This window comes from Dendrobates tinctorius, unplaced genomic scaffold, assembly GCF_039654945.1.
Source record: "Dendrobates tinctorius isolate UK_male_01 unplaced genomic scaffold, ASM3965494v1 ptg000032l, whole genome shotgun sequence".
NCBI classification, from domain to species: Eukaryota; Metazoa; Chordata; class Amphibia; order Anura; family Dendrobatidae; genus Dendrobates; species Dendrobates tinctorius.
Genome location: NW_027361700.1, coordinates 3486646 through 3511672, shown reverse-complemented (window position 1 = coordinate 3511672; position 25027 = coordinate 3486646). Strand labels below are relative to the sequence as shown.

Genomic DNA, 25027 nt, shown 5'->3' with positions numbered 1-25027 from the left:
TACGTGCAGCTGAAAGCTCCGATCTGAGTGCCGGCGGCAGTGCCAGGTATTGAGACTCAACAGTCGTCCGAGTTTCTCACAAATCTGACCCTGGCCTAAATCGGAGAGTCATGTCACACAAAGTAGTTAATAAATAACATTTCCCACATGTTTACTTTAGATCAGAACAATTTTGTAAATAAATATATATATAAATATATATATATATATATATATATATATATATATATATATAATTTTTTTTTTTTTTTTTTTTTTTTTGTTAGGAAGTTATAAGGGTTGAAAGTTGACCAGCGATTTCTCATATTTGCCAACAAAATTTACAAAACCATTTTTTTTAGGGACCACCTCACATTTGAAGTCACTTTGAGGGGCCTATATGACAGAAAATACCCAAAAGTGACACCATTCTAAAAACTGCACCTCCCAAGGTGCTCAAAACCACATTCAAGAAGTTTATTAACCCTTCAGGTGCTTTACGAGAACTAAAGCAATGTGGAAGGAAAAAACTGAACATTTAACTTTTTTTCACAAAAAATTTACTTTTGACCCAAACATTTTTATTCTCACAAGGGTATCAGGAGAAAATGGACAACAAAATTTGTTGTTCAATTTCTCCTGAGTACACCGATACCCCGTATGTGGGGGAAAGCCACTTTTTGGGCGAATGGCAGGTCTCAGAAGAAGGGAGGGAGCACCGTTGGATATTTTGAACGCAAAATTGGCTGGAATTGATGTCGGGCACCATGTCGTGTTTGGAGACCCCCTGATGTACACAAAGAGTGGAACCCCCCCCTCCAAATTCTAACGCCAACCCTAACACAGCCTTAACCCCAACACCCCCCTAACCCTTATCCCAACCGTAACCCCAAGCCTAACCCTAATTGCAAAGAATGGAAAAAAAAAATACATTTTTTTATTTTTACCTAACTAAGGGGGTGACAGAGGGGGGTTTGATTTACTATTTTTCTTTGTTGCCGGGTACCGGCCGGCAGATCTAGGCGGGCGCACTGTCGGGTATGCTAGGTCATTTCAGAGGAGAGAGAAATGAATGGGAAATTGGACTTTTTTTTTTCTTTTGCGATTGCTGTAATTCATTGAATAACAGCGATCACAAGACTGGGGACGGTAGAAACTGACATGAACCATGTTCTCCGTGGTCTTGGCTACTCCCGGTAGCCAAGAGCCCCGAGATTTTCCGACGCTGGGGGGCATTATACCCTTATTTCTTAGCGCCGTTAAAAAGCGACACTGAGGAATTAGGCCCCTTAGCTGCCGCAGTCAAAAGGCGTATTGGCGGTCATTAAGGGGTTAAATGGCATGTTTATATTGAGTATACAGTAGATCTACACAAAGCAAAAGGGGCCTCTTCACAGATGTGATTTGGAGTCCACTAAATATGTGAATACCTTTTTGGAGCTTGGAGTCACTTTTGCAACATATTTGGAGAATCTCCCTCTCTGCTGTCAGCCAATAGATGTAATGTGCCTACGCTGGAAAACTAACATTGTGCAATGCATTTATTCTGTAATTCTGTTCATGTCCATATGCTTCTATCAAATACCTTGAATGCTGCCTTGTTCGAGCAGCAGTGTTTGGGGACATTAAAAATGATGAGTATCCAATAATGAATTTCTGAGCTGTGTAGTTGAATTACAATTTTATTCACATACACAGTTGTGTCAAAAAGTATTGTCACCCCTGCAATTTTGTCAGATTATTAATACTCAGTTTCTTCCTGAAAATGATTGTAAACACAAATTCTTTGGTATTATCATCTTCATTTAATTTGTCTTAAATGAAAAAACACAAAAGAGAATGAAGCAAAAAGCAAAACATTGATCATTTCACACAAAACTCCAAAAATGGGCCAGACAAAAGTATTGGCACCCTCAGCCTAATACTTGGTTGCACAACCTTTAGCCAAAATAACTGCGACCAACCGCTTCCGGTAACCATCAATGAGTTTCTTACAATGCTCTGCTGGAATTTTAGACCATTCTTTGGCAAACTGCTCCAGGTCCCTGATATTAGAAGGGTGCCTTCTCCAAACTGCCATTTTTAGATCTCTCCACAGGTGTTCTATGGGATTCAGGTCTGCACTCATTGCTGGCCACCTTAGAAGTCTCCAGTGCTTTCTCTCAAACCATTTTCTTGTGCTTTTTGAAGTGTGTTTTGGGTCATTGTCCTGCTGGAAGACCCATGACCTCTGAGGGAGACCCAGCTTTCTCACACTGGGCCCTACATTATGCTGCAAAATTTGTTGGTAGTCTTCAGACTTCATAATGCCATGCACACGGTCAAGCAGTCCAGTGCCAGAGGCAGCAAAGCAACCCTAAAACATCAGGGAACCTCCACCATGTTTGACTGTAGGGACCATGTTTTTTTCTTTGAATGCCTCTTTTTTTTCTCCTGTAAACTCTATGTTGGTGCCTTTGCCCAAAAAGCTCTACTTTTGTCTCATCTGACCAGAGAACATTCTTCCAAAACGTTTTAGGCTTTTTCAGGTAAGTTTTGGCAAACTCCAGCCTGGTTTTTTATATCTCGGGGTAAGAAGTGGGGTCTTTCTGGGTCTCCTACCATACAGTCCCTTTTCATTCAGACGCCGACGGATAGTACGGGTTGACACTGTTGTACTCTCGGACTGCAGGGCAGCTTGAACTTGTTTGAATGTTAGTCGAGGTTCTTTATCCAACATCCGCACAATCTCGCGTTGAAATCTCTTGTCAATTTTTCTTTTCCGTCCACATTTAGGGAGGTTAGCCACAGTGCCATGGGCTTTAAACTTCTTAATGACACTGCGCACGGTAGACACAGGAACATTCAGGTCTTTGGAGATGGACTTGTAGCCTTGAGATTGCTCATGCTTCCTCACAATTTGGTTTCTCAAGTCCTCAGACAGTTCTTTGCTCTTCTTTCTTTTCTCCATGCTCAATGTGGTGCACACAAGGACTCAGGACAGAGGTTGAGTCAACTTTAATCCATGTCAACTGGCTGCAAGTGTGATTTAGTTATTGCCAACACCTGTTAGGTGCCACAGGTAAGTTACAGGTGCTGTTAATTACACAAATTAGAGAAGCATCACATGATTTTTCGAACAGTGCCAATACTTTTGTCCACCCTCTTTTTTATGTTTGGTGTGGAATTATATCCGATTTGGCTTTAGGACAATTCTTTTTGTGTTTTTTCATTTAAGACAAATTAAATGAAGATAATAATACCAAAGAATTTGTGTTTGCAATCATTTTCAGGAAGAAACTGAGTATTATGTGACAGAATTGGAGGGGTGTCAATACTTTTGGCCACAACTGTATCTGTTTCTGCAGGTGAACCCCAGCATCCCTTCCCGGCCTTATATCATCGGTCTAACGGGAGGCAGCGGCAGTGGAAAGTCCTCTATTGCACAGAGGCTGGAGAAACTGGGAGCTGCTTTAATAGACTGTGATAAGTTGGGACACCAGAGTTACAAGCCTGAAGGACCGGCCTACCAGCGAGTTATTGATGAGTTTGGCTCAGGTATATTGTATAATAAAGAGGCCTTCAGGTTTCGGAAAATCCCTGTCCCTCGGCTGTAGTTTGTTTGAAAAAACAAACCTTACTTAACTCGCCCCCCCCCCCCCCCCGGGTCCAGCTTTGAGTCTCCAACGCTGCTCCTGGTGGCTATTATTGTCTGCAGCGCTGACAGCACATCAACACGCTGCAGCCAATGACTGAGCTCCGCAGCTCTCCTAGAGTTGACGGCCTGAGCTGCTCAGAAACACTGAGCTCCGAGGATGGTTGCAATAGCTGAGACTCTGCGCTTGACCCGGGGAAAGTAAGAAACGATTTAGAATCGTAGAGTTGGAAGGGACCTCCTGGGCCATCTGGTCCAGCCCCCTGCTCAAAGCAGGATTCGCTAAATCATCCCAGTCAGATGTCTGTCCAGCCTTCAAAACGCACTGCAGCCAAGGTTCTGGGGAATCTGAAAACCTCTTGAATAAATAAGTCTGCAGAACAGTGTTTTATTGGTTACGTTGATTGTAGTTGCTGTCACCACTTATTGATGTGACAGCACCTGTCATCTATTTTATTTTAATGTTGTCCATGAATGCCGTGATTTATTCCACAATTTATTTCTTATTACCAGATATCCTCTGTGAAGATGGGACCATAGATAGAAGAGCTATTGCCAGCAAAGTGTTTGGGAATAAGGTGAAAAAACGTTCTATAGAATATCATTATTTCACTTGATCACCTCTGCACAGTCAGTAGTATATAAATTCTATTACCAGATAACATTCTTTCTGGATCTCTGAATCCTATATCATTTATATCATCCATGTAGAGGTGGTGGCTGATGGTGCTTCCACTCTTGAACTTGTAACCATAGCCAGACTAATTATCAAGGCAAGAGAACCTGGATCAGAGATATATATCTCCAATCCAGGTTCGCTTGCCTTAATAATTAGAGTCTGGCTATGGATACAAGTTCAAGAGTGGAAGCACCATCAGCCACCACCTCTACATGGATGATATCAAGCTGTATGCGAAAAACGAACAAGACATAGATTCACTGATCCACCTGATAAGTATCTACAGTGAAGACATTGTGATGTTCTTCGGACTGGAGAAGTGCAGCCAGTTGGTAATAAAGAGAAGCAAGGTAGTCAAGACTGATGGAGTGGAATTACCAGCAGGGCACATGGCAGATGTCCAGACATGCTACAAGTACCTCGGCATCCCGCAGGGATATGGTAACCAGGATGAGGAGGCAAGGAAAGCAGCAACATCCAGATACCATCAAAGGGTAAAACAGGTCCTGAAGAGCCATTGTAAGCTCATAAACCCTGGGTCAGCAAACAGTTTTCATCAGATTGTGGTGTAAAGCTGTTTAAGGCTGGTTTCACATTAGCGTTTTTTGCGCAGCGCGTCCATGCGCATGTGTTATGCGTACCTATGTTTAACATGGGGGGCGTATGGTCTTGCGTCTGCACGCGTTCGTATACGTTTTCCTGCGCATGTGTTTTTTCAAGGTGCGCACCAGACGCAACCTGTTGCATTTTTGGGTCCGCCGAAAGGCGTCAAACACATGCGCACGGAATGCGACAAAATAAAACATTACAGTCTATGGGAACACAGGTGTGCGCATGGACATGCGCTCGTCTGTGTTTTCGTGCGCATGCGTTTTTGGCATAAAAATGTGTAGACACTGGTTTTAACCCCTAGAGAATTAATGTGCATAAAAAACGCAAACCCAAGCAAAAACGCATGATGCGTTTTTTGCATGCGTTTCTATTGCACACAAAAACGCTAATGTGAAATTAGCCTAAAATGTCACAGAATTTTTGATCAGCTTATATACGTCTTTACACCAGGTTTGTCATATTTTTAAGAATTCAGCCAAACTTCTTACGGAGACAAGTGGTTGAGTGCGACCCACAAATTTATTCCAGATGTGGCATAAATTGCATCAGTCACTGACCTGAGTACATTTCCTACGGTGGTGCGCGGTAGTTGAAAGTTGTGCCAAATTCATTAAGAGTCTCCTCGCCTTCACCATGACTGCTGTGCAAAATGTCAGTCTTGATGAAGCGGGACCATATATTTTCTATTGAGCTCGTACATCTCTCTGTGTGTGCGCGCTTCTACAAGAACTCGGAACAGCTGCATGCAGAAGTGAGCACATCAGAACAGCGTTTTGAGCGATTGGTTGGAGTCTTGGGCCCTGACCCCCAATAATCGACAGCATGTTTAAGTATGGAAAAAAAATATAGTTGTGGCCAAAAGTATTGACACCCCTGCAATTTTGTCAGATGATAATCTGTTTCTTCTTGAAAATGATTGCAAACACAAATTCTTTGTTATTATCTTCATTTAATTTGTCTTAAATGAAAAAACACAAAAAGAATTGTCCTAAAGCCAAATTGGATATAATTCCACACCAAACATAAAAAAGAGGGTGGACAAAAGTATTGGCACTGTTCGAAAAATCATGTGATGCTTCTCTAATTTGTGTAATTAACAGCACCTGTAACTTACCTGTGGCACCTAACAGGTGTTGGCAATAACTAAATCACACTTGCAGCCAGTTGACATGGATTAAAGTTGACTCAACCTCTGTCCTGTGTCCTTGTGTGCACCACATTGAGCATGGAGAAAAGAAAGAAGAGCAAAGAACTGTCTGAGGACTTGAGAAACCAAATTGTGAGGAAGCATGAGCAATCTCAAGGCTACAAGTCCATCTCCAAAGACCTGAATGTTCCTGTGTCTACCGTACGCAGTCTCATCAAGAAGTTTAAAGCCCATGGCACTGTGGCTACCTCCCTAGATTTGGACGGAAAAGAAAAATTAACAAGAGATTTCAATGCAAGATTGTGCGGATGTTGGATAAAGAACCTCGACTAACATCCAAACAAGTTCAAGTTGCCCTGCAGTCCGAGGGTACAACAGTGTCAACCCGTACTATCCGTCGGCGTCTGAATGAAAAGGGACTGTATGGTAGGAGACCCAGGAAGACCCCACTTCTTACCCCGAGATATAAAAAACCAGGCTGGAGTTTGCCAAAACTTACCTGAAAAAGCCTAAAACGTTTTGGAAGAATGTTCTCTGGTCAGAGGAGACAAAAGTAGAGCTTTTGGGGCAAAGGCATCAACATAGAGTTTACAGGAGAAAAAAAGAGGCATTTAAAGAAAAAAAACACGGTCCCTACAGTCAAACATGGTGGAGGTTCCCTGATGTTTTGGGGTTGCTTTGCTGCCTCTGGCTCTGGACTGCTTGACCGTGTGCATGGCATTATGAAATCTGAAGACTACCAACAAATTTGGCAGCATAATGTAGGGCCCAGTGTGAGAAAGCTGGGTCTCCCTCAGAGGTCATGGGTCTTCCAGCAGACCCAAAACACACTTCAAAAAGCACTAGAAAATGGTTTGAGAGAAAGCACTGGAGACTTTTAAGGTGGACAGCAATGAGTCCCAGACCTGAATCCCATAGAACACCTGTGGAGAGATCTAAAAATGGCAGTTTGGAGAAGGCGCCCTTCTAATATCAGGGACCTGGAGCAGTTTACAAAGAAGAATAGTCTAAAATTCCAGCAGAGCATTGTAAGAAACTCATTGATGTTTACCGGAAGCGGTTGGTCGCAGTTATTTTGGCTAAAGGTTGTCTGGCCCATTTTTGGAGTTTTGTGTGAAATGTTTTACTTTTTGCTTCATTCTCTTTTGTGTTTTTTCATTTAAGACAAATTAAATGAAGATAATAATACCAAATAATTTGTGTTTGCAATCATTTTTAGGAAGAAACTGAGTATTATCTGACAAAATTGCAGGGGTGTCAATACTTTTGGCCACAATGGTATATAAAAATGGAAGGTACCCTTTAATTAAAACACTTTTATTAAATTTAGGACCAATTGAAGCGTCTGACAGACATTGTGTGGCCAGCAATAGCGAGTCTGGCCAAAGAGGCCGTGGAAGAAGCTGCTGCTGAAGGTAACTCCAGATTCATTGAAGTCTATATAGAATTGTAATCGATGACAGCAGCAACATTGTGAACATTATTTCATAGCCACTAATACAAATCAAGGGCTAACCTGTAGTATTTCAGGTTTTAGGCGCTCTATGACCACTCAGTGTATGACCACAGTGATTTTTAATTTTTTTTTACAGGAAGTTCAAAGACTTGGGCTCTATTTTGCAGAATATCTTAGGGCTTATCTAGGTTTTTAAAGGGTGAGGGGGGAGGAAAAAAAAAAGATTGACAGACCATCAACGTCAATCAGTTGGTTTCTAGCTTTTGACACCCTCCCGGAATCAGCTATTTAACAAGGCTGGTCGGAGTCCCCTTCATTTTTTCGGCTGGTGTTTGCACCATCACACTTTACATTTAGTAACCGCTGTGCTGGGTATTGCAGGTTTGTTTCATTCAAATCTAGGAACAAAGCCTCAATGCCAAGCTGTAATCTGATTAGGATTTCTACATAGAAGAGTAACCGTAATTTAATATTTTATTTAATAAATTAATAGTACATATAAACTTTTATAATATATATCTGAGATAAATCTACTTCTTCGCCCCCCTGGACTGACTCTTCATTCTAAAAATTCTCAAACCGAGGGATAAAATCTATCTTAAGTGAAAACCGATTTTTTCCCATTACTGAGCTAGGAGATGACAGGTGCTTTTTGTATACTTCTATGGGAAACTGTAACTATTTTTTTCAGGAGAATTTGCAGTAGGTCTTCTTCCAGTGTGACTCGATTCAATGTACTATAAGTCACTGTATGGAGGCATATGTTGGATCCCTCCATAAAGATGTTTTCAGTCTGTAGAATACAAGTTAATGGTTCATTATGGTACATATACAGTATGTACCAGATATGTGAGGACATTCTCATTGTATTCCTCACACCAAAACTGATTTTCAACAGGGTCTGTAATGGGAGTCAGTTGTAAATACATGGTGGTCTTGTCTTACACTGAGACTAAGCATGCTAATTTAATCCAGGTATTTCGGTTTGTGTGATGGATGCTGCTGTTCTTCTGGAGGCTGGGTGGAATGAAATGGTTCATGAGGTGTGGACAGTAATTATACCAGAAAAAGAGGTAAGAGAAACTTTATCAATAAGAAGGGTTCTGTTTACTTAGCTTAGACCCTTTTTCCCCCTCACCTCCACACACATCTCCTAGTGGCGCGGTACACAGACAGCCCAATATGAGTTTAAGGTAGCAGGAAAATGGTGTCCTGTAACAAAAAAAAAACAGACACAAAACCCAACAGTCTCATCTAGTATATAAGGAAACACTCCAAAAGAGTAGTGATTTGTTCTGTTTTCCACTAATGGAAAGTTTTCAGTCTGTAGAATACAAGTGAATGGATAATTATTGTACATACAACTCAGGCCAAACTTCCCTCCAGCAGTGCATCAGTTGTGGGACATCTAACCATCTAGTCTAATCTGGTTTCATGATTGTCTAAATATTCTTGTGTTTAAATAAAGTGCTATAAATTATTACAAAACCCCCTGGCTATCCAGTTTCTGGTATCTCCTGTGTTTGGCTACTTTAGGCTATTTCCCGTATAATGAAGCGAGATGGCATCAGTGAGGAAGCTGCCAAGAACAGATTGTCAAGCCAGATGTCCAACAGTGAGCGGGTGGAGGCATCAAATGTTGTTCTGTCCACACTCTGGGAGCCAGAGATCACACAGAAACAGGTAATAAGTTGACTCATTCACTTTGCCAACCTTTTGACTTTCCAAAATCTCTAACATGCCTAATATTGCCTTTTTGTTTTTTTGTATCTTCAACTTAAGGGCCCGTTACACATAGCGATATCGTTAGCAATATCACTGTAACGTCACTGGTTTTGTGACGTAGCAGCGATATTGCTACATGTGATACTTACCTCCGACCGGCTCCCCCGCTGTCTGTCGCTGATCGCGCGAGAAGGTCCTGGACCATTTCTCGTCGGACGCTTCCTACTGGGCTTCCTGTGGCGCCGACGAGCGACACGTGGGCGGAGGACGTCAGGATCGCCGCGTCTGACAGGTAAGTAGCGACCCCCGACCGCTGCTATGTCGCTGGTGAGATCTGCCTGTGTGGCAGCTCACTAGCAACCACTTAGTGATGCACCAGCGATCCATATCGTTGTCGGGATCTCTGGTGCATCGCTTAGTGTAACGGTACCCTTTGGCATACCTTTGCCGCACAATGTAGCTGCCATCAAATTGAATTAGGTTGCCCTAAGCTAGCGTTGTTGTTGAGTTTGACAGATATGGCTAAACCTTTGACGTGCACATATAATTATCTATATCTTCCCTAAGCCTTTTGCAAATACCCTGATTTAAGGCCCTTTTACATTTAGCGATGCACCAGCGATCCGACCACGATACGACCCGGTCAGGATCGCTGGTGCATCGCTAAATGGTCGCTAGTGAGCTGCCAAACAGGCAGATCTCACTAGCAATGTAGCGACGCAGCAGCGGTCGTTACTTTTCACACGCAGCGATGCTGACGTCCTCCCGCCCCCGTCGACGCGTCGCTCGTCAATGCCAGCAGGAAGCGCCCAGCGAGAAATGGTCCCGGCCGATCTCGTGCGATCAGCGACAGACAGCGGGGGAGCCGGTAGGAGGTAAGTATCACACATGGCGATATCGCTAGCAATATCGCTGCTGCGTCACAAAATCGGTGACGCTTTAGCGATATCGCTATGTGTAAAACCCCCTTAAGTGGAGGGGGGTGTTGAGGATGGTAATTGATGAAAACTGGAGTACTTTTTTTTTCCTTCATTGGTGATCTGAAAAGATAATAATACAAAATTGCTGCAAAAAGGTTACTGCATTTTGGCTAGGCTGCAGAAAATGGGCATCTCTGATTCCTGACTTTTTTTTTTTTTATGTGCATTTCTTCTGGTCCTGCCGCAAGTTCCCCCCATTCTAGTCAGAAATAGTCCCCTCCATACTTACCCATTTTGAGTTCCTTAGAGTCCTCTCCCCACAAGTGTCTCCAAGAAGTCTTGGATGATTTGATACAGAATCTCTACAAGCAAGTCTTCTTTTGCATTCTTCTACTCTGTGCCAGTAAAGTGGTCCTAATGATGTGGAAGTTGACAGATATCCCTCTCATTGGCTTAATTGAGTCATAAAGTACTTTTGTAGAAGTGAATGTACAGTTTGTCCAGTGTCACGGTCAGGCCCTCACACAGCCTCCTTCGTGTCGTGAGATGTGGGACTAAATTGAGTCCACGTCACTTTTCACCTTAATCTCAGTCACCTCTCATTCAGGCTACTAATTGAATACAGAATGTACCCCCAACCAGTCCACACACCAATGACATTCACTGCTGCCACTATTTACCAAAAGGGACAGAACTCCCAATGTCATACACCCAATGTACTCACTGTCTGGAGGCCATACCCAGGTCACGTGCACAAACTACCACTTGGTCTTTACGGAGACACTTAGCTTTGCCTTATTGCCCTAAAGAACTTTTTAACGTTTTAGGCTTCAATACACAAAAGGTACAATGCTTAATATGTGTCAAGGATTGCAGCCTGAGAGGTCGCGCAGATCCACCTGCTGTTATTTTTGGTGCTAACAGCCCTCTGCTGCCCCCTATCGTCCGGACAATTGCGTTACGATAAACAGAGGAGGCCGCAGGTTATTTCCACTAATAGGCCAGTTATCGGGAAACTAACAATGAGCGTATGGTATATACACCCCCAATTCAATTGCATGAAATATATGTATATACCCCCAATACAGTCACTGCGAATTGCACGATAACCCAAGTTTACTCGCCGCCACCAACAAGTCTTGTTTTATACAGGGTGACTGGAGGCCTGGTTCTGGTTTTGGCAGGGTATGGCTTCAGGGTGCGGGTTGCGGGTTAAAAGGAACACCGCTTACATTTTATGTTTAGTCCAAAACAATAGGCAGAATTTATTAAAAATACATTGTATAAATTACATAAATTAACATTTTGCAATGAGAAATAAGAATTTGATCCCCTAGCAACCATTAAGAGTTCTGGCTCCTACAGACCAGTTAGATGCTCCTAATCAACTGATTACCTGCATTAAAGACCGCTGTCTTACATAGTCACCTTTATAAAAGACTCCTGTCCACAGACTCAATTAATCAATCAGACTCTAACCTCTACAACATGTGCAAGACCAAAGAGCTTTCTAAGGATGTCAGGGACAAGATCAAAGACCTGCACAAAGCTGGAATGAGCTACAAAACCATAAGTAAGACGCTGGGTGAGAAAGAGACAACTGTAAGAAAATGGAAGAAATACGAAATGACTCATTCGACATCGATCTGAGGCACCATGCAAAATCTCACTCGTGGGCTATCCTTGATCATGAGGAAGGTGAGAGATCAGCCTAAAACTACACAGGGGGAACTTGTTAATGATCTCAAGGCAGCTAGGACCATAGTCACCAAAAAAAACACTGGTAACACATTACGCTGTAAAGGTTTAAAATCCTGCAGTCCAGCAAGGTCCCGCTGCTCAAGAAGGCACATGTGCAGGCCCGTCTGAAGTTTTCCAATGAACTCCTGGATGATTCTGTGAGTGATTGGGAGAAGGGGCTGTGGTCAGATAAGACAAAAATTGAGCTCTTTGACATTAACTCAACTCGCCGTGTTTGGCGGAAGAGAAATGCTGCCTATTACACAAAGAACACCATCCTCACTGTCGTGCATGGAGGTGGAAACATTGTTTTGGGGGTGTTTCTCTGCTAAGGGCACAGGACTACTTCACCGCATCAGTGAGAGAATGGATGGAGCCATGTACCGAAAAAGCTGAGTGACAACCTCCTTCCCTCCGCCAGGACATTAAAAATGGGTCATGGCTGGGTATTCCCGCAAGACAATGACTCAAAACATACAGCCAAGGCAACAAAGGAGTGGCTCAAAACGAAGCACATTAAGGTCATGGAGTGGCCTAGCCAGTCTCCAGACCTTAATTCCATAGGAAACTTATGGAGGGAGATGAAGCTCTGAGTTGCCAAGCGAAAGCCTCAAAATCTTAATGATTTAGAGATGATCTGCAAAGAGGAGTGGACCAAAATTCCTCCTGACGTGCACAAACCTCATCATCAACTACAAAAAACGTCTGATTGCTGTGCTTGCCAACAAGGGTTTTGCCACCAAGTATTAAGTCTTATTTGCCAGAGAGATCACATACTTACTTTTCACTGGAAAATGCAAATAAATTTATATAATTTATACAATGTAATTTTCTGGATTTTATTTTTGATATTCTATCTCTCAATGTATAAAATTATCCTACCCTTAAAATTATAGACTGTTTATGTCTTTGTCAGTGGGCAAACGTACAAAATCAGCAAGGGATCAAATACTTATTTCCCCCACTATATATATGTATGTATATATAATATACAAAATATTTTGCAAAGGGGAAGAACAATACAGCATATGCAATTACAGAAAATAAAAGGGACTAACAAAAGAACTTAATAAACCGATCACAGAAATGATTTCAAAGAAATAAAATATATAAAATAATAATTATGCACACCCTTCAACTAATACTATGTGGAAGTATCTTTTTGAATTTATGAAAGCATTCAGTCTTTTTGGGTAGGATTCTATTCTATCTATGGCACATCTAGAACTGGCAATCTTTGCCCACTCTTTCTTGCAGTAGCACTCTAAATTTGTCAGATTGTGAGGGCCTTTACGTTGTTCCTCCCCTGGTCACCCACAGATTTTCAGTTGGATTCAGGTCTGGGCTCTGGCTGGACCATTAAAAGACTTTGATCATCTTCTGGCGAATTCATTCTTTAGTTCATTTGTAGGTGTGCTTAGGGTCATTGTGGTGCTGAAAGTTGAAATACCTCTTCAGATTTTTAGCAGGTGCCTAAAGGTTTTGTTGCAAAATTGACCAATATTTGACATTTATAACTCCTTCCACCTTGACTAAAGTCTCAGTTCCAGCTGCTGAAAAACAGCCCAAAAGCATCATTCTACCTCCACCATGCTTCACCATGGGTATGGTGTTTTTTGGATATGTGGGCTTCTGTCTTGTCACCCCACCTCATGTGCCAGACATTTGAACAATGCAGGAAATTGTCACATGCAGTACACAAACAGTGCTTGTCAGAATTTCTTGCTGCTCCTTATTATGGTGTAGGCCTCCTAGACAAATATCCTTGTCTTTTCATCATTATTGAGGGACGTCCAGATCTAGGTAATATCACTGTTGTGTCAAATTTAAGCCACTTTGTGATAAGTCTTCAGTGTTCCATAGTATAACTAATGCGTTGGAAACATTATTGTACCTTTCTCCTGACTGTTAAATGTCTCTTTGCTGTTTTGAAAGCTGTATACATGCCCTGGCTTTTGCTGTAAAATGCAACAAAGAAAATATCAAGAAAATCTTAAATTTTATATGGGGCTTAATCATAATCACTGTACATGACAGCAGCTATGTACTGACTACTGTTTCACATGAGGTTATTTGTGACTGAAGATCTGGTTGTGTTCGGAATTGGCCAATTATAATAGAGTGATATTTGTGAAACTGTTATTTTAGTTTTATATATTTTTATTTCCCCCTTCAAAATTATTTCAGTTTGTTTCTCAGTATATTTTTACAGATTATGTTTGACATTAAAGGTAGAAAATGGTCTGAAATGATTCTTCTCGGAGTGATTCACCCCATCCCCCAATGACAAAAAACGGAGTGTGTAGACTTCTTATAGTCAATATATGTTCATATTTTTTATATATCTTGCTGAGAATGTTGGATACCCATTAGAATACTGTTAAAATGACACATGTGCCTCATGTAGATTGTTCATATCTATGCTTCACTTTTTCTTTATTTCAAGTTTTTGTTCATAATATAAATGTAACAATAAGGAAAAAGTAATATTAGCAGCAAGCTAGATAAAATACTGAAAAGCAAACTATGCAAAATGTTGTGTTGTATTGCGTGTTTCCCTACACTTTAATATTAGCCTTTGGTTATGGTATCTATCACCAAGTTGATTGACTGGTTCCATAGAAAAGAAGCCTAAATGTGAATGCAGCTCTGCAGTATAATACGCAGGGCTGTGGAGTCGGTAAGCCAAACTTGCGACTCCGACTCCTCAATTTCCCTTACTCTGACTCCCACATATATTGCTTATATTTAAGTGAAACATGTATTGTAGTACAGTGTGAACATCAGACAGTTAGTCATTTTATGATACAATAATCAAGATATTTAGAACATTATCTATATTTATTGGAATACAACTTTAGAACACAAAAAACTGTAATAAATTGTAAATATGTAATACACTATAATATCGATTACATATATACAGTACAGACCAAAAGTTTGGACACCTCATTCAAAGAGTTTTCTTTATTTTCATGACTATGAAAATTGTAGATTCACTCTGAAGGCATCAAAACTATGAATTAACACATGTGGAATTATATAATTAACAAAAAAGTGTGAAACTGAAAATATGTCTTATAGTCTAGGTTCTTCAAAGTAGCCACCTTTTGCTTTGATTACTGTTTTGCACACTCTTGGCATTCTCTTGATGAGCTTCAAGAGGTAGTCACCGGAAATGGTCTTCCAACAGTCGTGAAGAAGTTCCCAGAGATGCTTAGCACTTGTTGGCCCTTTTGCCTTCACTCTGCGGTCCAGCTCACCCCAAACCATCTCGATTGGGTTCAGATCTGGTGACTGTGGAGGCCAGGTCATCTAGCGTAGCACTCCATCACTCTCCTTCTTGGTCAAATAGCCCTTACACAGCCTGGAAGTGTGTTTGGGGTCATTGTCCTTTTGAAAAACAAATGATGGTCCAACTAAACGCAAACCGGATGGAATAGCATGCCGCTGCAAGATGCTGTGATAGCCATGCTGGTTCAGTATGCCTTCAATTTTGAATAAATCCCCAACAGTGTCAACAGCAAAGCACCCCCACACCATCACACCTCCTCCTCCATGCTTCACAGTGGGAACCAGGCAAGTAGAGTCCATCCGTTCACCTTTTCTGCATCGCACAAAGACACAGTGGTTGGAACCAAAGATCTCAAATGTGGACTCACAGACCAAAGCACAGATTTCCACTGGTCTAATGTCCATTCCTTGTGTTCTTTAGCCCAAACAAGTCTCTTCTGTTTGTTGCCTGTCCTTAGCAGTGGTTTCCTAGCAGCTATTTCACCAAGAAGGCCTGCTGCACAAAGTCTCCTCTTAACAGTTGTAGTAGAGATGTGTCTGCTGCTAGAACTCTGTGTGGCATTGACCTGGTCTCTAATCTGAGCTGCTGTTAACCTGCAATTTCTGAGGCTGGTGACTCGGATGAACTTATCCTCCGCAGCAGAGGTGACTCTTGGTCCTTTCCTGTGGCGGTCCTCATGTGAGACAGTTTCTTTGTAGCGCTTGATGGTTTTTGCCACTGCACTTGGGAACACTTTCAAAGTTTTCCCAATTTTTCGGACTGACTGACCTTCATTTCTTAAAGTAATGATGGCCACTTGTTTTTCTTTACTTAGCTGCTTTTTTTCTTGCCATAATACAAATTCTAACTGTCTATTCAGTAGGACTATCAGCTGTGTATCCACCAGACTTCTGCACAACACAACTGATGGTCCCAACCCCATTTATAAGGCAAGAAATCCCACTTATTAAACCTGACAGGGCACACCTGTGAAGTGAAAACCATTTCCGGTGACTACCTCTTGAAGTTCATCAAGAGAATGCCAAGAGTGTGCAAAGCAGTAATCAAAGCAAAAGGTGGCTACTTTGAAGAACCTAGAATATGACATATTTTCAGTTGTTTCACACTTTTTTGTTAATTATATAATTCCACATGTGTTAATTCATAGTTTTGATGCCTTCAGAGTGAATCTACAATATTCATAGTCATGAAAATAAAGAAAACTCTTTGAATGAGAAGGTGTGTCTAAACTTTTGGTCTCTACTGTATGTATGTGTGTATAATATATATATTAGCTGAAGAGCCCGGCGCTGCCCGGGCATAGTAACTAACTTTGGTTAGTTATAGCAAATTATAATTATCCTCCATCCCATAGTTCCATACCCATATACCCATCACACATCCTCCATCCCATAGTCTCATGCCCATATACCCATCATACATATTCACCATTCCATAGTCCCGTGCCCATATACCCATCATACATATCCGCCATCCCATAGTCCCGTGCCCATATACCCGTCATACATATCCTCCATCCCATAGTCCAGTGCCCATATACCCATCACACATCCTCCATCCCATAGTCAACCATTATGACATCATAGTGAGCAGCGGGGCTTGCAACCTATGATGACATCAGCGTCGCCATGGCAACCATTATGACATCATAATGAGGGGCGGGGCTTGATATACACACACTTTTTCCCCATTATGTAGATAGGGGCAAAATTGTTTGGTGAATTGGAACTTGCGGGGTTAAAATTTCGCCTCACAACATAGCCTAGGACACTCTCGGGGTTCAGACGTGTGACTGCCAAATTTTGTGGCTGTAGCTTCGACGGTGCGGATGCCAATCCCGGACATACATACATACATACATACATACATACATACATTTGAGCTTTATATATTAGATATATATATACACTATGACTTATCTCAGCTAAGACCAACCCTAGATCCTCAGGCTACATTCACAACATGGGCGTAGGCAGGATCAAACCTGGGCGGGGGGGCAGAACCTCATACTGCACACCTCAGCTGCTGCAGAACCTCATACTGCACACCCCTACACTTGAAAATAAAGCCTTCACCATAAGATGATGTGGTGATGAATGCAGTCTATTTATTCCAACTATCAATTGATGTTGATGTGTTACTATGGACGAGCAATGCCTGTCCTGGGCGTCCTTTTGGGCAGCTATGAGGTGTACCTGACTGGTGCTAAAAAAAAAAAAAAAAAAAAAAAAGGAGCGTTAGTCTGTGTGCTACCCGGCTTTCATTCTTTTTGGTGCAGATATGGATAAATGGATAGAGCAGATTTCTAATCTGCTTTTGCTATTGAAAACATTATCTATGAGCTCAAAAACCTTTCAGGTGATGCAGTTTTTTTAAAAAGCTGATCTGCTTTTGCAGCTGAAAAACGTATCCTCAAAAAAAGCAGGAAAAACGCTGTGTGTGAATGTAGCCTTAGATCAGGAATAGAACAGCCATTTATAGGACATTTCATAACTTTCCCAAATTCCTATGAAAAAATATTCAGCACATCCTGCATTGAACTACTGTACCCAATTTATTATATATTTTAGGAGTCGGTCCATTTTATACCAACTCCGACTCCACCAAAATGAGCTCCTACTCCACAGCCCGATCTGTAAGTTTGGATTAGTACATAAGTAATGCAATGTTTTTACATAGGTATTCAATTCTTTATGCAGATTAATTGTTTTTACAAATTGAAAAATTGTTTAATGCCTTCCCACTCTAACATATTTGCCATGGATGAGGTTAATAGTCAACGTATTTCACAATAAGTATTATATACATTACTAACTACCATATTTTTTGGACTATAAGATGCACTCCCCTCCCCCAAATTAGAATGTAGCTTACCGGTGGTGTGGTGGCAGCAGGATTTGGGCGATACTGCAGGTGATTCTGCGGGTCCTGGGCTGGGAGGGGAGGGGGTGTTTAGCAGTGCGACTCTGCGGGGCGATGTGGTGAGTCCCAGGCTGGTATGAGGAGAATTGATCTCGACACACTAGATCGATGGCCATTTTCCCGGAGTCTACCGCATTGAAATCATGGAAGTGCGGGCACTCCTGGCTTTCGTAAAATATCGGCAGAGTCCCCGCACGACCAATCTCCCCCTTCTACTAGCCTGGGATGGGACTCCCGGCATCACCCCACTGCATTGCATTTCTGAACACCTCCTGTGGTTCCAGGAGCCGCTTCTCCCCCTTCAACACCGCCAGTTAACTTTATTCGGACTGTGAGACAGACACCCTTTTGACGCATTTAAATTCCCCCCTACATTTGGGATGCATTTTATAGTCTGAAAAATACGATAGATTTCTTGGACTTGATAAGAATATTGCATGTACTATGAAAATCCATGTCAGGATAGCTGTGTAATCTTCTAAAAGTTTAAAAGGGTTATTCCTCTTTTAAGAAAATTCCAGTACCTGGACACGGTTTTTTTTAATTTATATAAACACTCATTACTCACCGTCCCTGGGTCCAGCACGGAGTCTCTGCATCTGCTCCCGGCGCTGATGTCACTTCAACAGCACAACAGCCAATCACTGAGCTCAGCGACTCTGCCCGTTTAGACAGAACACCCTGCTCAGTGCTGCTGAGCTCACTGATTGTTTGCCTTGCTATCGACTTTACGTCAGCACTGCAGCAAATAACAGAAACCAGGAGCCGTGGCAGAAATTAGTTGCTGGACCTGGGAAGGGTGAGTAAAACCTGCTTGTTTGGTTGTCTATTATAATAAAACTGCACACAGGGGCTGGCATATTTTTTTTTTTTTTTTTTTTTTTTTTTTTTTTTGAGGGCAACCTCTTTAACTCAATTTTTCCTAGTCTGATTGACAGCTCATCAGTGTGCCTCCTCCCTGCTGCTGCTAAGATCTCATACTGATCAGTACAAGCTGCAGCTCTCATTCAAACTGAGTGAGTAGAGATTGAATATACATGAATTCATGAGCCTTGCCGCTATGTAGCTGGTCTAATAAAATGCTCATCTTGATGGTATAATCCTAGCGTTAAGACATGGATTTTTCAAAGTAAATACATCTGACTCATTGGCTCTGAGAACTATTAATTTCTACAGTTTGTATTGTGAAGTATGATAATAGAACTTCTTTAAAAAATGGAATTGCTATTTATTTTTTTATTTTTAGTTCCTCCTAGAAGTCACAAGCTAATCAGTGGGGCCATTGAAAAGTATATCTTATCCTGCAATACACAAACTCTAATATGGCTGTGTAGAAGTTGTAGAACTTGGAAAAGTTATACATGTGAAAATGTATTATTGAAAAACAATAACCTCTTGTGTGTTAGTGTGGCACTGCTCATTCCAGCATCGGGAGCTACGCCATGATGATGACTCTCCACCTATAAACTACCTATCGGGGGTTGATCTGTCACGTCTCCTTCATGTGTAGAGCAAGTTCTATAAAGGCATAATGGGAAGTGAAATCAATAATGTGGTTGTAACCGTAGCCATCAATGGTGTTTCACCCTAATCATAGGGCATTTATGCAGTGTTTCAATCATGTTTCTTACCATTTAGATCCAGAAGGCCTGGGATCTTCTCCAAGAGCGGATCAATCTACACTTTTCCAATGACAAGCCCTTTCTAAAATCAAGATTTTAATTTTGCTATCTGCCAAGCCAAGTCTGTGATGCAGTGGAACCAGGAAAATGCCCGATGGGGCACAGAGGATGTCGCATGCCTTATTTTACAATGAAATGTGAAATTTTAGCTCTTCAAAGTTCCATCGCCGTAGACTTTTTTTAATGTGTATGATGTGTGTCTGGACTGAAAAATCCTCACGGCCTACTGTAATATTCTAAATACTCATAGGAGCCAAATGACATTTTATAATTGTACACTACAATAAGAAATTCTAATCAATTAATTTAATTGTACGTGAATCTTTTGGATTTCTTCTGCAATCGTAGTAAAAGAAAAACATCTGAGCCTTCCATCCGTCATTCATTCATTCATTTTCCCATAGCTCAGTTGTCTGTTATTTCAGAATAAAGTATCATTTTTAAAAGCCGTATTTCTTTCATTCTGCTTATGGCACATCGATTATTTGTAGATAGTGAAATCAGGTGTAATCAGAACTGATGTACCACACAGTACCAATTTTAGCTTTACAAAGGCCTCCTCTAACTGATCATTCCAGTGGATCATCACAAACTTCTTTCCTTTCAAGCAGTCTGTTAAAGGTGCGGACAGGGTTGCAAAGTTGGGAATAAACGTCTGTAATAACCCACTAAACCTAAAAAGGCTTTCACGTGTTTTGTTGTGAGGGGACGGGCCCAGTTCTGGATTGCCTCCACTTTGTTTACTTGGGGTTTGAGGACTCCTGTCCCAATGACGTAACCCAAGTACCGAGCTTCCTCCATCCCTATGGAACACTTCTTTGGGTTGGCAGCCCTGCTTGTCGCAAGGAATCTATCACCGCCCGTACTTTTGTTAAATGACTTTCCCAGTCTGTACTGTACACAACAATATAGTCTAGATATGCTGAGGCATAACGACGATGGGGACAAAGAACAATATCCATGAACCGCTGGAATGTCGCTGGCGCGCCATGTAACCCAAAGGGTAATACTTTATATTGGAACAGCCCCTCGGGTGTTACAAACGCTGTTTTTTTCCCTCGCCGCCTCTGTTAGGGGTACCTGCCAATAACCTTTTGTGAGGTCAAGGGATGAAAAATACTGCAAATTGTAGGCTTGTCGGAAGAGGTAGGTCTTCAAGTTCTTTTTGAAGGTTTCCATGGTAGGCGAGAGTCTGATATGTTGTGGTAGAGAGTTCCAGAGTAGAGGGGATGCGCCGGAGAAATCTTGTATGTGATTGTGGGAAGAGGAGATAAGAGGGGAGTACAGACGGAGATCTTGTGAGGATCGGAGGTTTCGTGCGGGTAAGTATCGGGAGACTAGGTCACAGATGTACAGAGGACTCAGGTGGATGGCTTTGTATGTCATGGTTAGGGTTTTAACATAGTAACATAGATATTAAGGTTGAAGGGAGACTTTAAGCCCATCTAGTTCAACCCATATACTATCCTAACTTGCCCTAACATGTTGATCCAGAGGAAGGCAAAAAAAACCCATGTGGCAAACAGTAAGCTTCACATTGGGGAAAAAAATTCCCTCCCGACTCCACATACGGCAATCAGACTAGCTCCCTGGATCAACGCAATATTAAGGAAACTCGAGTATATACCCTGTAATATTATACTTTTCAAGAAAGGCATCCTGTCCCTTCTTAAATTTTAGTAGGGAATCACTCATTACAACATCATATGGCAGAGAGTTCCATAGTCTCACTGCTCTTACAGTAAAGAATCCGAGAATCCGCGTCTGTGAGTATGCTTAAAACTTTCCTCCAGACGTAGAGGATGCCCCCTTGTCCCCGTCACATGTCTAAGTGTAAAAAGATCATTAGAAAGGTCTTGGTATTGTCCCCGCATATATTTATACATTGTAATAAGATCACCCCTAAGCCTTCGATTCTCCAAACTAAATAACTCCAAGTGTAATAACCTGTCTTGGTATTGCAGACCCCCTAGTTCCCTAATAACCTTGGTCGCTCTTCTCTGCACCCGCTCCAGTTCAACTATGTCTTTCTTATACACCGGAGACCAGAACTGTACACAGTATTCTAAGTGTGGTGGCACTAGTGACTTATATAGAGGTAAAATTATGTTCTCCTCATGAGCATCTATGCCTCTTTTAATGCATCCCATTATTTTATTTGCCTTTGCAGCAGCTGCCTGACACTGGAGTCTTTGGGTAATGGGGAGCCAGTGCAGGGATTGACAGAGGGGAGAGGCTGGAGAATAGCGGGGGGACAGGTGGATTAGTCGGGCAGCAGAGTTAAGAATAGATTGGAGGGGTACGAGAGTGTTAGAGGGGAGGCCACAGAGCAGGAGGTTGCAGTAGTCAAGGCGTGAGATGATGAGGGCATGGACTAGGGTTTTTGCAGATTCTTGGTTGAGGAATGTACGGATCCGTGAAATATTTTTGAGTTGAAGTCGGCAGGAAGCGGAAAGGGCTTGGATATGTGGTTTGAAAGAGAGATCAGTGTCAAGGATAACCCCGAGGCAGCGAGCTTGTGGGACTGGAGAGAGTGGGCAGCCGTTTTCTTTAATGGATAGGTCCGTTGGGGGGGGTCACGTTAGATGGGCGAAAGATGATATTCTGTTTTGTCCATATTAAGTTTTAGAAATCAAACGGAGAAGAAGGATGAAATAGCAGACAGACATTGAGGGATTCTGCTTAGTAGGGAGGTGATATCTGGTCCGGAGATGTAGATCTGTGTGTCATCAGCATAGAGATGATACTGAAAGCCATAGGATTCTATGAGTTGTCCGAGGCCGAAGGAGTAAACGGAGAAGAGAAGGGGCCCTAGGACTGAACCTTGCGGGACTCCGACGGATAGGGGGAGCGGTGAGGAGGTGGTGTGCGAGTGGGAGACGCTGAATGTCCGGTCTGCTAGGTATGACGCAATCCATGATAGGGCCAAGTCTGTGATGCCAAGAGATGAGAGGGTCTGTAATAATAGGGAATGGTCCACTGTGTCAAAGGCAGAGGACAGGTCCAGGAGGAGGAGGACAGAGTAGTGTCGCTTGGCCTTGGCGGCTAGTAGGTCATTGGTGACCTTAGTTAGGGCAGTTTCAGTAGAGTGGTGTGGCCGGAAGCCGGATTGCAAGTGGGCAAGGAGGGAGCAAGAAGAGAGGTGGGAGGATAGTTCAAGATGGACGTGTTCCAGTAGTTTTGAGGCATAGGGGAGAAGTGATATAGGGTGATAGCTAGATACAGAGGATGGGTCAAGAGAGGGCTTTTTGAGGATAGGTGTGATTGAGGCATGTTTAAAGCTTGAGGGGAAAACAGTTGTTAGTGATAGGTTGAAGAGATGGGTTAGGGTTGAGATTAAGACTGTGGTGAGGTTTGGGATGAAGTGGGATGAGATCGGGTTAAGTGCACAGGTAGTGAGATGTGTTTAATGGCACTTTGAAAAACAGCAGGTTAACAGAAAGTAACGGAAAACATAAACCTACTCCAGCTTGGAGAACCACTGGTCCCAGACTCATCCTTGCATGGAATGGGCTTAACTAAGCGGCTGCCAGGTCAGCAGCATCCGCCAGGTGCCATTCCCAGGGTTGTTTGGAGTCTTGCTGCTATAGCTCTGCAGCACGAGAAATCCTGCTAACAAATTCAGGCTAATTCCAGCCAAGTTCCTGTATCTTCCACACACACTCACCATGTGCCAAATACCAACCTCCATTACATAGCCCATAACCCCACCCACAGGTAAGGTCAACATCACATGGGCTGATCACGTGACCGTGACATCATCGCACGTCCTTGTCTTTAGGGAAAATCCCGTCCAAACTTTACCCTGCTGGGAGAAATGTATCTCCCATCCAGCAAAACACCCTTTTCTGTACCACAATAGTCAGTACGCAATGATATAGGCTGCTAGTAAAAAATATCCATGAGTAATGGTATGTACAGTGGATATATGAATCCTTGTTAAAATGCCTGTTTTTTGGTATGTAAAAAAACATACCAAGAATAATCAATTCAGAACTTTTTTCATCTTTTAAAGGATATATCCTGGACTTTATGGAAAAGCAAAAAATGTGCCTAAGCACTAACAGGCGGATAATTGCAACTTACCTGCCTGTTGTCTCCAACTCCATTCCTATCATAGAGCGGTCACAGACCGTTCATGCCGGGGATTCAACTGCATCTGCTGACATGATGGGGCCTGACTTCCGACTTCATTCTGATTGGGGGAGCCGGCTGTCAATCAGAATGATATCGGAAGTTCCACCCCGTCAGCGTAGTGGAGCAGAAAAGAAGCCTCTGTTCTGTAGACGTGACGTCAGCAGAGGCTTCTGAGTCGATATGTGACCGCTCTGTTGGGGAAGAAAGGCGCTGTGCACAACAGGCAGGTAAGCTGCAATTACCTGCCTGTTTGTGCTTGGGTATATTTTTTGTTTTTTTGGAAAGTCCCAGATATACCTTTTAATGTCACACAGTTTGTACAAATCCATTGAGAAACAAACTGACATTTTTATTTCTCCTCTCAAAATTCTAACAAAACTAAAATATTATAATTGCATACATGTGAACCCTCTCGTATAATTAGGGATGTGGTTGTGTTTGTAATTAGCCAATCTTATTCAACATCCTGTTCAATATTCAGCTGCCATCATTTATTTTGATTAAATCCATATAAAATTTACCTGTTCTAGTAGTATATTCCTGACATTTTCTTAGTTGCATTTTACAGCAAGAGCCATGGTCTGTAAACAACTTGCAACACAACAAAGGGATCTCACTGTTCATAGGTATCAGTCAGGAGAAGGGTACAAACATTTTTTCCAAGGCACTAGATGTATCATGGAACTCTGTGAAAACGGTCATCAAGAAGTGGTTTCAATTTGGCACAATAGTAACATTACCTAGAACTGAACATTGAAGGAGCTGCAGGAATTTTTGTCAAGTACTGGTTGTGTACTGCATATGACAACAATCTTCATATGTCTGGCCTGTGGTGTAGGATGGAAAAACTGAAGTCTTTTCTTACAAAGAAAAATATCCAAGTCCAGCTATGTTTTAACAAAACATACATCAAGTCTGCTAAAAGCATGTTGGAAAACATGTTATGGTCTAATGAGACTATGGTTGAATTTTTTGGCCATTATTCCAAAATGTATGTTTAGCGCAAAGCCAGCACTGCACATCACCAAAAGAACACTATACCCACAGTGAAGCATGGTGGAGGCAACATTATGCTCTGGGTGTTATGAATGAGTCACCA

General features: G+C 42.1%; 1 protein-coding gene across 2 annotated transcripts in view; it reads left to right on the top strand.

Moving 5' to 3' along the window:
* The window catches only part of COASY (Coenzyme A synthase), a 33888-nt gene extending 13651 nt beyond the window's left edge, over positions 1-20237 (top strand). Inside the window, exons 5-10 of one of the 2 annotated variants that reach the window (XM_073572325.1) lie at positions 3327-3516; positions 4127-4191; positions 7382-7466; positions 8483-8580; positions 9044-9190; positions 19748-20237. In XM_073572325.1, coding sequence (XP_073428426.1) covers positions 3327-3516; positions 4127-4191; positions 7382-7466; positions 8483-8580; positions 9044-9190; positions 19748-19831 — 669 coding nt within the window. In that variant the 3' untranslated portion in view covers positions 19832-20237. Of the gene's footprint in view, positions 1-3326; positions 3517-4126; positions 4192-7381; positions 7467-8482; positions 8581-9043; positions 9191-19515; positions 19727-19747 lie in introns of those variants that run through there. The other variant, XM_073572326.1, reaches the window with a different exon arrangement.
* Positions 20238-25027: the final 4790 nt, after the last annotated feature.